This window comes from Balaenoptera acutorostrata, chromosome X (assembly GCF_949987535.1).
Source record: "Balaenoptera acutorostrata chromosome X, mBalAcu1.1, whole genome shotgun sequence".
Lineage (NCBI taxonomy): Eukaryota > Metazoa > Chordata > Mammalia > Artiodactyla > Balaenopteridae > Balaenoptera > Balaenoptera acutorostrata.
This window is the reverse complement of record NC_080085.1, coordinates 60934148-60948212: the sequence shown is the minus strand read 5'-3', so window position 1 is coordinate 60948212 and position 14065 is coordinate 60934148. Positions and strand designations below refer to the sequence as shown.

Genomic DNA, 14065 nt, shown 5'->3' with positions numbered 1-14065 from the left:
AATGGAGTCTATGAGATTAAATGAAAGTTGATGTAAGAGGAAAATTATGTTTACAGGAAAATGTTGTAGGGATGTTAGAGGTTTCTACCTAATCCAGACTCACAGCACTCACTGGTACTTCCTAAAGGATAAAGGTCACTGTAGCCTCCTGGACACATGCCCTAAGGTGCCACTGATACACACAGAGTCATCTACTCCGTGTCTCTCTTCCCTCTACCGCTCCGGAAGTTCTTTGGCCTGTGAAGCTCACAGAAGAAAAGGGGTGAATGGAGAGAGCCCTCATGCCTCGTTTGGTCTGAAGGGCGGTCGGAGCTCTGGGGCTGGCCTTGCTGGCTGGATGATGAGGCCAGGCTCTGTTCAGGGTCCCCACAGCTCCGAAAGGGTCTACAGCCAGGGAGACACCCACAAGTGGTTTCATGTGCCCCAAGAAAGTCAGCCTTCCAAACAGTCCAACTCCAACACATCTTCAAGAGCCAGTTACTCAGGGGGGAGGAGTATATACTGGCTGTAGAGGTTGGGTGCCCGCTCTCTCTGCTTTGTGAAAAGCAGTCAGTATTCTGATAGGACAGAGCCAGCGCCCTGAAAAAGAGATATTCTTTTGTGCTCGTCAGTTCTCTTATCCACCAGACAGACTTCAAGCTTCTTATGCCTCTTCACATATGGCTGACTTCCTTGGGGATCCCCACTTACCCTGTTAGACTCAATCATCCCCGTCCTGGCATGAAACTTCACGGTTTTCAATCGAGCCCTTTCTTTCTTTTCCACCCTGTTTTGGAGTCAGAAAGAAGTCCTGTTACTGCCAGTGCATGGTCTCAGCAGTGGGTTGCAGTGGGCACAGCAGCCATCTTTGACTCACTGAATCGTAACCATGTCCTGAGCACCAACTCTCTACCAAAAAGGAGTAATAAAGCACATCCACTGCTCTCAAGCAACTTACAGTATAATAGGTAAAAAAGAAATCAATACCAGGAACAGGGTAAGGAAAACCTCGCTCATGATCATGACGACTCACCTCTTCTTACTGGGGATCACACCAATTTGCTCACTTTCTCCATGGGGGGTCACCAGTCTCGCCTGCCACCACTCATCATCAGAGGCGTTAATGACATGTAGAATGTCACCATAGGAGAAGCTGAGGCCTTGGCTCGGCAGGCAGCTGTCCCGAGTCCGGTCATAATCAAACAAGGCCCTGGAAACAAACAGTGAAAGATGAAATGGTCATCTCAACCCTAAATAGGTGGAAGGATGACAGAGGAAGGCCAACCCAAAGAGTCAGCACACACCCAGCAGCCTTACAGCAGACCAGAAGGAATTCTGTGGGAGACTGCATCCTTCTTTCAGTCTTGACATTGTAAATATCCCATTCTCCCAACAAGGGGCGTAAGGGAAAACAATCTTTCACGAGTCCCATCTCCTCCCAGCTTCTGGACATGAAGTGTGAGTCCGAAGCAGAACACCCTCGCTAGTCTTCTCCCTCAGCCACATCCTAGGGAAACAAGTTAGCTCTGCCAATGGGCTGTCTCAGTTTACAACAAATCTTTAAAAAGTAGTTGAAGATAGGACACAAAAATGTTAACTACAATCCCAAACAATGAATGGTAAATGCTGTAGAAATACAAAAGAGAAAAGGGCCGTGCATCCTGGGGCAGCAAAAGAAAAAGCTAAGGCTGATGTTGACCCGCACAAGGGTAAAGTTGAAGGGGCCCCTATAAAGAAGCCTCCCAGTTCAGTCTCTCTCTCTCATATACGGGGAAACGGAGGCTCAAGGAGGAAGAATAATTTGACTGAGGTCACACACCAAAATAACTGGGACAGAAGCCAGGTCCTCTGACAAGACATGCAGAGTAAAGATTAAAGGGGAGGGTAGGAGAAGGTGGGGAGAGAGCTATTCCATCTAGGCTTGAAAAAAAGGAGGAAACCAGCTTGGTTGCAGCTGAGAGTCATGGAAAATGAGGCTGGAAATAAAGGTCTGGGGCCAATTTTGGAAGGTCTTGAATAGACCTGATCTAGTGACCCCTGAAGATTTGGGAGTAAGGAAGTGACACATCAAAAGAGACTTAGGAACATTAATCTGACCTCATATATGATGAGATAGCAGGGAAAGGGGGTGGATTTGAAGGAACATTTAAACCAAAGCTACAGGCTCAATCCTTCAGGATACACCGCTGACTTCGGCTCTGGTGAAGCTGGTGGTACTTGACAGCAGAGCTCCCCTGCTCAAGGAACAAACACATCTACATGAAAGTGTCTACTTTTCTCATCCACTGGATCTCTCCTCATACGCAGTCACCACAAATGGGTGATTTCAGTGAGAAGTCTGTATTTTTCTACTTGCAATCTAGGCTCTGTCTTCTTCGTATTCTCTGTTAACACCTTTGCACATACAGCCCAGCAGATTTCCCAGAACTAGTTCCAAGACTTAGACTTCTACCTGCAATACAGTGGTCTGTGGCTCGGAGGGAAGCTGCAAAGTAAAACATACTATTTCCCCATGTGCAGGCCGGCCCAAATGAAATGCAGAAGGTCATAAAACTGTGGAGCGTGAAACACCCATCTACATCTTAAACTTCTTAAAATGGAATCCTTAAGAAGTCACTGTCAGAGTATTTGAAAATGAAAATACCCAAATTCTGACAAAAAGCCCTTTATCTCCCTCAATTTACACACTCAAAGCAATAAGGAGAGAGGCTGAGGTCAGCAGATTAAGGAGGCCCTCCATCCCCAAGGTTCTTTCTGGGCTTTGTGTGACAGAATCAAATCTGAACACGTTTGCACTGCATTCGAAACTGAGTGTCCTAAAGCAAGGAAGCTATTCTGTCAGAGCTTCCTACGAACACGTACATGGTGAAGACCTTATCCTAAGTGACAATGAGAAACACTAAATGTCATTATGGACTTCAAAGATTAAAACAAATATAGTAAGGAAAAGAAAAGAGCTTGGATTCTGTACAAATTAGTTTGGGGAGGGAAGGAAGAAGATGTTTAAATGAGTTAGGAGAGATTAGGATGAGGCTGTAGAAGATTAGAAGGGAGAGTTTGCTGGTTACAAGTTTAAAACATAAAAGGGACAATCCAATATATATTTTAGCACCTCACAGAACCATATTGACCTGTGGCAACAGCAGTAAGAAGCTGGAGTACATATAGTAAAGTTGATGTAAACATTTTCTGCATGAGGAATCCAATTATTGGTAATTGATTAAACATCTGAGATTTAAATAAAACTAATAGGTCAGTTTACTTCCAAGATGAATTTTGGATACTTTACAATATTAAAACACATAACACGAGCTAAGTAAAAACAAAATAAGCACAGATCCAAGGCAACAAGAATGCCAGCAGTTCCCACTGCGTGTCAGGAATGGAACTGTTTGGTTTGTTTTTAAACCACAGGCATGTGTTCCTTTTACGACTTTCAAAAAATGTAACTCAATTTAAAAAGGAACTGCTTTCAAATATTTTAGCTGTTTCTTTTTCTTTTCTAACATATTTCTAAACAACTGCTTCTTCTTGCTTTGTTTTTTACATTTTAGACATTATGTATTGGTCTTCTATAGCACTCACCCATTTTTTTCCCCCTGCCCTCCCAATTTAGTTACATCACATTTTTTTGGTTAAACAATATTTAATTTTACATCATTATGTAAGTGGTGTTCATAGATGACTACCCCTCCTTTCCTATAAACTTTTTCTATTGTTGTTTTTTTCTTAACAAATTTATTTGTTTATTTATTTTTGGCTGTGTTGGGTCTTCGTTGCTGCGCATGGGCTTTCTCTAGTTGCCATGAGCAGGGGGGCTACTCTTCGTGGTGGTATGTGGGCTCCTCATTGTGGTGGCTTCTCTTGTTGCAGAGCATGAGCTCTAGGTGCGTGAGCTTCAGTAGCTGTGGCACACGGGCTCAGTAGTTGTGGCTCGCAGGCTCTAGAGCGCAGGCTCAGTAGTTGTGGTGCACGGGCTTAGTTGCGCCGCAGTATGTGGAATCTTCCCAGACCAGAGCTTGAACCCGTGTCCCCTGCATTGGCAGGCGGATTCTTAACCACTGCACCACCAGGGAAGTCCTCTATTGTTTTTTTTCCTGGTGGAAGTAAATGCCTGATTTTTCATTTGACTATATTTCTATATCCCTATTATTTTGTAACTCCCTTATTTAACACATAGAAGGCTATTTAGATTTACGATTTCTTTTTGCTACAGTTAAAATATTTGAAAGCAGTTACCTTTGTGTAGCAAGAAAGGGAGTGAATAGGCAAGGGGTTAAATTTTTTGCATATGCTATTGTAATATTTGACATTTTAAACTAATTTCATTAAAAATTAAATTAAAATAATATAAGTTCATTATAGAATATTTGAAAAATATAAAGCCTAAAAATAGAAAAATCACATTTAATGTAACTTAGAAGTAACTCTTCATACTGTTGTGGTATTGTATAATATTGCATAACAAACACACAAATCAAAAAATATATATTTCTCTAAGTTACAAACATGGTGTGTATACACAATTTTGCAACCTTACTTGTCACTTGAAATTGTATCATTAATATTTCCCATATCATTGACTATTCTTCAAAACTAGTATTTTAAATGATGATACAATAGTCTATTCTTAAGGATATTCATTAATTAAGCAAATATTTCTCAGCATCTAATATGAACAGACACCACTCTTCTAGGCACTTTAAAAAAAGAAAAAAAAAAAGGGCTGGGGGAGTCAATAAACCAGGCACCTGACTTGAGTCATTTACTTCAGATGAGGAACCTGTTTGGCTCTAAGTTCCCTGGCAAAAAAGGTAAAAAAGGCAATTTCCCAATAAAATGTAGTACCTAAGTTTATCTACATTCTATCTGATGAATTTGTGAATGAGCAATAGTGAACAACAGAATGGACAACGCTTTTTTTAAACCATGATTTTGTTAAAAACATAGCAGCCTAAAATTTGAATTTGAAATTCTGAACTACAATATCATTCTCAGTTGAGAACGTAAAAGGTGAATTGACAAGAATTTCCTTTTCTATCAATCGGAACAGCAAATGAGAAGAGCTCTGCAGAACACTGAAACCTCAAGGGTCATTTCATCCCACTTCCTATCTAATAAAGGAAATTCCTTTGATATTCTCTGAATTTCTTTCCAGTGCAAACATTTAATGAGTCTGAGTCCTTCCTAGGTCTTCTCTACCAGGCTAAACATTCCTAATTCCTTCAACAGTCCTTCCATTGTCATGATCTTGATTTGTTTTCCAAAGCCTTCAGAGGGAGCATAGGTCAAAGCGAGCTTGGGGAATCTATGGGGAGGTGTTAACTTTGAACTGGGCCTCGATGACGGTTCAGATTTCAAAGACAGAGATGGGGAGAGGCCCATCCGGCTAGAAGGAACAGCATGAGCAGAAGCTCGGAGGCAAGCAGCCCAGGGCCTGCCTGTGGACAGCCTGGAGTCCAGCTAAGGAGTCTGGCATTCATTTAGAAGGCCTTGTGTGACCGACTTCATTGCCTCGCTTTTTTTTTTTTAAATCATTACCAGGCTGGTGGCACAGTGGTTAAGACTCCGCGCTCCCAATGCAGGGGGCCCGAGTTCGATCCCTGGTCAGGGAACTAGATCCCACATACATGCTGCAACTAAGAGTTCCCGTGCCACAACTAAGGAGCCCACGTGCTGCAACTAAGACCTGGTGCAACCAAATAAATTAAAAAAAAAAATCATTACCAGGCTAAACTTTCACGTGGGAAGTAATCCAGTAAAAGTGAACAGGCCTGAGTAGTAAAGTCAAACCACCTTTCAAATGACATGTATTTCATGTAATAGGAAAAAGTATGCAAATTAGACCTTAATAAATTTTGAAAAAATATTGACTACCTACCTAAGATCTTTAAGAGGCATGCTAAACTGTGGCCTTCTAGCAATAACAGTCTCTCTTAGGAACAACCTAGAAACCTAAGGAAGTGACAGGGATTGGCACCTTGTTACAAATGCCTCTGGTCAGGCTTGGTAAGAGGATCAAAGAACACCTTTCTCCACAACATGAATATATCCTCCTGCCTGCCCCTTTTTATCCTTAGGGCAAGCACTAAGGAAAGTCAAGGCAGTAACATACCGCCCCTTTTAAATCAGACTGAACAACTGTCCTGGAGCCAAAATCCTACACATGCAGGGTCCAGATGACACAGCAACCAACCTTTTCAACCTCTGACTCAAACCAAGAGTGAGCAGAAAAAAAAAGGAACACCTATTTGTCTCCGGACCCCTAAAGAAAGACCATAATTAACTACTCTGTCACCTTGGTCCCATCTCATGCATGTGAGCTTATTGACAAGATGGTGTGTTGGGAGACTAGAAGCCTCAGAAACTCCTTATCCTTCCTGGGTGTAAATATAAAGAATCTCATGGGGGTCTCCAAGTTAAGGACTGGTCAGGTCAGAAGGAAACACTATGTCGGGAAACAACAAAGCTTATGGAAATATTACCATCCACAGCCTAAGATCACAGTGAGTGGTCTACATAAAAGATTATTGACTTCAACCCTGAATATGTTCTCCTTGGTTATGGCCATGTACCTCTGTGAAGCAAAGGAGAGCCAGATCTTGGGTTTTCCCACAACTTCTCAAACATCAAGGCCAGGCCAGAAAATACTGATTTATCTTGAGAGCAGGGTAAAGAGCATGTCCCAGGTAAAATGTGGCAGGTAAAAACAGAAAGTGGGCGATGAAGCCACCTTCCGGAGCAAAGTCACAGCAGCACGAAAAGCAGGTGCTCACTTCCCAGGGTCTGCAGGTTGGAGTTCCCAAGCTAAGTTTCAGCGCGGCAGCTTTAAATGCCGCTGCCTGTCTTTCTTAAGGAGAAAGTGTTGTCAAAGGTCTTGAAAGATATGTTGTTTAAGTGGTGACCTTTCAAATAGTATCCCCTAAGAGCTGCCCACAGGGATGATGCACACGCTCCAGAGGACTTTGCCTAATCTTCCTTTCAGCTGGGACCTCACTGCCAAGTGGGAAAGCAGGAATATAATCAGCTCAAAGTAAACAGATTACCAGGCCCAAAGTCTCTGCAGTACAGGTCCTAAATTTTAAAGTTTAGGGTCTGAAAGATCCAGAGAAATCATAAGCATCTGGCCCAGCCACCCTGGTGTCTTAGTGAACAGGAATGCAAAGAAAATGGCAACTACAGAGGAAACTGGTCAGGCAGGTTTCTCAAAGCAAAGTAAACAACAGCACGTCAGCACTACAGCCTCAAAGGCAAGTAGCTGCTTCCATGTGCTCACCTAGTAGTGTGCCCACCTCTTTGCCTGTGGCCCCAGCCATCTGTCTGGCCTGGGAGGCTCTGCCTGTCTCCTTGCGCCATCAGCAGCTCCTCTGAGGCCCAACCCAAGTCCCACCCTTCTCTGTGACCCTGCCCACTCCAAATTTCCTTCTTCCAAATTCATACTACGTATTTAGCAGTGATCTTTCTTTATATTTTCTGTTTATTGCTATTTAACTCTTGCAGTTTTCTAATCTTTCATATTATATCCCTTTGGGGAAAGCCCTTTGAGGACTGAGGCCACGTATGATGCTCGTGAATGGTGGATGAGACCAAGCTGGGGCAGGGAGCACAGAACACCCTCCCAGTTACTATCCTGCAGTGTCCTTCCACTGTATATCCCTCCCATACCAGTTGGGAGACATTGATTTCTTCCTTTGGTCAGTGTTATGGGCTGAATGTTTGGGTTCCCCCCTCCCAAGTTCATTTGTTGAAGCCCTAACCCCCAATGTAATGGTAATTGGAGGTGGGGCCTTTGGGAGGCAATTAGGTTTAGATTAGGTCATGAGGGAGGGCCCCTCATCCTAACATCAGTCCTTCACGAGAAGAGGAAGAGACAGAGAGACCTGTCTCTCCTCAGAACACACCCAGGAAAGGCCACATGAGGACACAGCAAGAAGGTGGTCATCTACAAGCCAGGAAGCAGGGAGGGGGCTCACCATAACCTGAATTTGCCAGCACCTGGAACTTGGACTTCCCAGCCTCCAGAACTGTGAGGAATAAATGTCTATTGTTCAAGCCAGGAAGCAGGGAGGGGGCTCACCATAACCTGAATTTGCCAGCACCTGGAACTTGGACTTCCCAGCCTCCAGAACTGTGAGGAATAAATGTCTATTGTTCAAGCCACTCAGCCTATAGTATTTTGTTGCAGCAGCCCAAGCTGCCTGAGACAGAAAGTACCAGATAAAGGGCACATATTACTTAAAAATTCAGCAGCCCCTCCCTTGCCTGGTCCATCTAAAGGATGCACAGAGAGCTATAAATCAGCAGTCATTCATCAGCCCTTGACCTTAGTGCGAGAGTTAAAATTTCTAGCAGCTCCTGAAGAGCAACTCAAAAGTCCGAACTTGAGTACTCAGGTAGACACAAGGTGGGTCATCACAGGAGAAGCAAGTGCAGCTGGCAGCAAGTCAGGAGCCCCTTGCACACCTTGAAGAAGGGAACATGGAGAACAGGGGAGGGCACTCTTCTCCTTAGTCTACCTCAGAGTCTCAGGCCTTAGAGAGCAATTATGAAGTTAGAGGGGCATTCACAGACCCACAATGTGTGAATATTCGGGGTTCACAGCACCTGTTGGATCAGCTGAGGGGATTACAAGTCCAGGACTGGTGTCTGTATATGATCTAGCAACAGGCAGTTCCAGAATCACTGATACAGGAAACTGTCCCATCCTCTGGTAGCCCTGAACACTACATAAATTGTGGTTGCTTTTTAAGATGCGGATTATCATCACTCCCAAATTCTGTCAGATAGTGAAGCCTGCCAATATTACGTCGTTGGCATCTTAATCCACTACTGAAACTCACTAATGAGCAAGACAAAGTTGGGCTCCCCCGGGCACCACCCTGGGCTAAGCACAGAGCAGTGTACAATTAATGTCTGCTTGTTAAGAAGGAGCATCTTCCAGCCTTCTTTGATGACCAAGCCAATATTTCTGACATTTTTTTTGACATTGTTTCTTGAATCAGGACTACAGATGGGGCATGATTTCCTTCCTAGAGTGGGAAGAAAACTGGGATGGCAGATGGCCAGCCAGAAGGCCAGGACTCCCAAAATGCCTGATGCTGTCCTGTGACTGCAAAGAATGTAGCCAGGCTAGCCGGAACAGACTTTCAAAAGCTATTTCTACAAATGTACTATCAAGCCTCTTGGCAAGCTTTGGAGGATAAGGTCTTTTGTTCATTCATGAAATAAATAAATAAACTAAATTAAATACAAGTGTAGAACTTGGAGGTCTCTGGAACTCTAACCTACCCTGTGTCTTTTTACTACCTTCACATCAGAATGGCCTGAGTTAAACATCTAATCACCCTGACCCTGAGCAAAAGGCTCAAGAGAGGCATATTTTGTGGACTTTTCTAGTGTGGAAGGCAAATTAACCAGCAGAGCAAAGGCCCTAGACTGGGCAGAAAGAGGGGCTCTGTTCACCCTGCCTATACTATTTAAGAGATGTTTCTATAGTATGGTGAAGGGTGGGGAAGGCCTTTCCATTAAGTCACTACTGACTTTAAAACCAAGTTTCATTTTCCAAACACTGTTATCTTTCCTTCTTCCTCCTGCTCCCCACTCCACAAATCCCATCCCCCCTGTGGTTAGTGCGGCTGCAGCTCCCTAAGGCTTCACCTGCTACAGCCTCGGTGCAGTTGCAAGAGGGTGTTATTTGCTTCAAAACAGCTTTGCAACCCCATGCACACCAGAGGAGGACAGAGATTCAGGGAAGGGAAGGGAGGAGGAGCATGTCAGAAGGGGAAACAACAGAAAACAGAATTAGAGGTGAAATCCCACTGTGAAGGTTCCTTCACTTTAACCACCTGCTGCGCAATATCTTCTGTGTGGATGGCAAGCTGCTGGAGGGCGGGAACCACGTCTACCGCTTCCTTGAATCTACCGCCACAACCACGCCCAATTTCTCAGGCCCGTGCTTTACTGCTTTCCACGCAGCAGGAACTAAGTAAGTGTAATGTTCAGTTGTTCGAGTGAAACAGAAATAAATGTCTATTGTGACAAACAAGTGGTCATTCCTAAGCATTATGACTGCTTGTTAAAAACATACATTTCCCCAAACCTGGTGAATCTATATCGATAGAAGAGGAGCCTGGGAATCTGTACTTTTACTAGCATGCCAGCTGATTCCTATCAGCAAGTTTGGGAAATGATGAGAGAGCCACACTCTAGTCAGAACCAGGTTCAAATTCCAGTTTTGGAACTTCTTAGCTGTCTAACTGGAATCTGTTTTCTCACCTGAAAAATAAGAATAATAATGCCTACTTCGTAGCATTATTAAAAGGATTTTAAAAGCAATTTAAAGAGAATGTTTAAATGTTTGTTCCCCTAAATGTTTGTTTAAAATGTTTATTTGTTCCCCTTCATCCTGAAGACACTGGGAACTACTAAAAGCCTCTGAGCAGATCTTTAGCTTCAACCCGCTCTGCAACACTCAGACACATGGTTGCCCAGCCTCTTTGGTAACACCTCCAGTGACAAAGAATCAAATTTACTATCTCCAGAAGCAGTTCATTCCACTTTCAGACAGTTTTAATCATGAGCTCTTTCTTCCTTATGTTGAGTTGAGATCTGCCTTGGGTGACAGAACAAATCTAATCCCTTTTCCACATGATAGGGTGACGCAATTAATTTAGATAAGGAAAGTAAGGAGGAGGAGTAGGTGTGGGGGTCCATTTGGAACACACTGCTTGTTTGAGGCACTGGGAGGGCAGCTCCAGTCACGTGTGCAACAAGTGGTTGATATGTGGGTCTGGAGTTCAGTAGAGATCAGAGTTCTCATTTACACAACAGGATTTGAAGCTGTGAACATAAATGACATTGCCATTTATGGGGTAGAGCTAATGAAACGTATTGAGGAATGGTCAGCAAGGTAGAAAGAGAGCCTTTAAAGAAGAAAGCCGGTAATTCATGGAAACAAATGTGACGAGGTCAGACCAATGGCAGAGAATCAGCGAACCAGTCACTACTGACAGAGTTGGGCTTCTGCCCCTCTGGAGCCTTCCAGAGTTGCTTGGAACCATACCACCATGCTGATAAGCAGATGTACACTTCCTTTCCTACTGAAAGAGAGGCAATTTGAAGAAATAGCAGCAGCAAGTACAGACGACTGCAATATTTCCCAGCCTGGATGCTAAGACCAGTTTCTCCAAATAAGGCTCCCATGCTCCTATCTTTGGGGGAAACACTGCCTAGTACAGTCCCTCCTGGAGATTGATCACAGTAAAGAACCCTATTTTCCTCTGTTTAATCCTGCATTTGCCCAACTTACTGAACCACTGATTTTTCACACAATACTTAACATCTTGAGGAGCTAGTGTTTCCTGGCACATAATGTGGCAAATGTGGTGAGCAGAAGAAGAGAAACAAGACAATAGTTTAAGGGACTATTGGTATCAAGGGAATTTTTTTCTTTCCTTTTTAAGAATGGAAGAACCCTGAATATACTTAAATGCTGAACAAAAGGAAGCTACTGCAGAGTAAAAAAAAAAAGGCCAAAAACAGGCACAAAAAGCAATAGAGCGAGCCAGGCTTCAGGCTTTGGTAGAGGGTTAGCTTAGCGAAATACCTCAGCTCGCTAATCTAGCCATAAAATATTATTTCCCTTGATGAACTCTAGTGATTACAAATGTTCACTATTCTAAACCATATTTACTTTCCTCTGAGGATACAGATGTTATCTACATAAGGTTAAGGGCAGATGATATAAACTGTATAAACTGATTCACTAGAAAGAGTGCAGTCTCCACCCTCCTCCCCAGAGGTAGACGGAATGTGTCCCTTGCCAGGACCAGAGAAGGGTGTTCCAGGTCTTCCAGGTTGAGAGCTGATGCCCCACTCCCCCTGCCCAGGCAGGGAGAGCTCTAGCACAGGATAGGCGGAGAGGGGAAATTTAGAAATAAAGCTCTCCAAAGAAACTGTCTTGCCTAAAGATCAGCTTCCCACACACACTGGATTGCCACATCTGCGGGGGCTGGAAGCACGGGAATGGAACAATCCTGACCAAGTCACATAAGTATTACCCTTTTGCGGGAGGCGACAGCATATTTCTGAGTCCCCCCATTGGCACCCCAGTGTCTAGGCTGCAGATCCAGAGCAAGGGCTTAGGGACAGAAAACAGGAGACTGAAAAGATCACCAGTGACTAGTCCAGCCTTCCTCCCGCTCTCCTCTCTTCACAGCAAATGTGAAGAAAGCTGCTCTCAACACAGAGGGAGTCGAGCTGAGGGTTCATTTTAGAAAAGAACCATGAAGGGTTCTAGTGGGCTTGAGGCTCAAATCTGGGCTCCCTTGGCTCTTCTTCCTGCAGGAGGGTCAGGAACTAGCAACTAAGGAAAAAGAAAATCAAGCACCGAGAGAAAAACTGCAATTAGCATTTATATCGGTTGGCTATTGGCTATCGTCATCTCAAACCCCAAGGACAGAGTAGATGTCACGTTGCCAGGCAACTAGCAACTGTAGCCTCCCCTCCCCCACCCCCTAGCTGGTATCAGAGACCACTAGAAAAAGTTTAACCCAAGAGTCTGATACAAGCATTAACACACACACACACACACACACACACACACACACACACACACACACACGGCTCAGAGGAGTAATCCTACGACCTCTTTCTCTGAGGATTTTACCCTTGGAGAGGTACAATGTACTTGCCCCAGACTGTTGGAGTTTTGCCAAGAAGCCCAAGCAGGAAGAAGGAAACTATCCCTAATTCTAGGAGGAGTCCATAGTGTTCATTTAGCAATCCAACTCTCTAAGAGGTTTGTACTTTGACCTGACAAAGTATTATAATGTGACTCAAGGGTCAGAAGCTCAGCCTTGGACAGTATCTCAGAACAGCTTTCAGCAGCAATACACTCAATGCTATATATCCGTTCCACCCACCCTTCCTGTGGAAGATACACCATCCCATCCCATGTCCCATGATTCAGATACAGCAGACCAGTGCACGGGAGTGAGGGAACACAATTAAAAAAAAAAAAAACAGAAAGCAGCAACCTGTCAGTTCTTTGGTTTCTTAAAAGAGACCCTGTACCAGAACACAGTGATAGCTGATATGCTCAGATACAAATTCTGATGTCTATTATGCATATGTGGAAGGGGGGAATGCCAAGTTTCCCCTCAAATCACAGATTGCAAGCAAAGTACTTTGAACATTTGAGTGCTCTCTGAATGCTGACTAGCAACAATCACCCAACAGTCTTTTACAATTAGAGCAAACTGAAAATTTCCCATACTGAGTCATTCAGGAGCAAAAAGGAAGAAGCCAGCTCACAAAAGGGAGGAGATACTGACCATAAAGTACACAACCTGAGCATACAGTGCAAAGTGTTGTTTTAGTACTGGGAGTACACACTCCCTACCCCACTAGTTAAACAAGAAGGGCTGGGTTGGCACGGAGCTCCCCCCGTGCAGCACAAGGCCTGGTGCTCAGAGGTGAGACTTACCTGACATACAAGGACCTCTTCTCACTCGTTCGCAGGGACCCAGACCCAGAGCTCATACTGCTGTTCATCATTTGTTCTCGCAAGTCATGTATCTTCGATTCAAAGCGACTGTATTCTGTCAGAGAGACAAGGGAAAGGACAAGAAAAGAATGAACCCAAGGAGCTGCACCAAGCCTGTGTGCCAGCGGCCAAAGAGCCAGGAGGACCCTTGGCTTCAAAGCAGCCAGGGCCAGCCCAGTCAATCTTTGCTTTGATAAGCAGAGTACCTCCTCCACGCACAGAAAGATTTCTCTCCACCCCCAGACTAGTAGAATGAAAGAATACACCTGAAAAAGGAGTAACATTTGGACATAATCAAATGGAAAAAAGCTCACTGATCCTTAAAAAAAAAAAACAACTGGAAAGAGGTTCCACTGCAGCCTTCATTAATCTTTAGAGCAGGCACTAAGGCCCAAGGAGAGCAGATGGGAAAAGAGACTTTCCCGAAAAGTGGATTGCAGAGAACAGATGGCCCTGAGGTGCAGGGTGGTGGGGCAGGGAAGGACCTGAGGCCATTATATCACTGTTAGGCAAAGAAGATGATCTGTTTCTAGATGACTT

The 14065-nt window shown here is 44.1% G+C and overlaps 1 protein-coding gene across 5 annotated transcripts in view; it reads right to left on the bottom strand.

Annotated features, from left to right (window-relative positions):
* DLG3 (discs large MAGUK scaffold protein 3) overlaps positions 1-14065 on the bottom strand; it is a 55406-nt gene that overhangs the window by 11246 nt on the left and 30095 nt on the right. For all 5 annotated transcript variants that reach the window (XM_057537869.1, XM_057537870.1, XM_057537867.1 and 2 more), the window contains 3 exons: positions 13466-13580; positions 1013-1189; positions 691-766 (listed from right to left, as the gene is read on the bottom strand). In XM_057537869.1, the coding sequence (XP_057393852.1) occupies positions 691-766; positions 1013-1189; positions 13466-13580 (368 nt within the window). The remainder of the gene's footprint in view (positions 1-690; positions 767-1012; positions 1190-13465; positions 13581-14065) is intronic.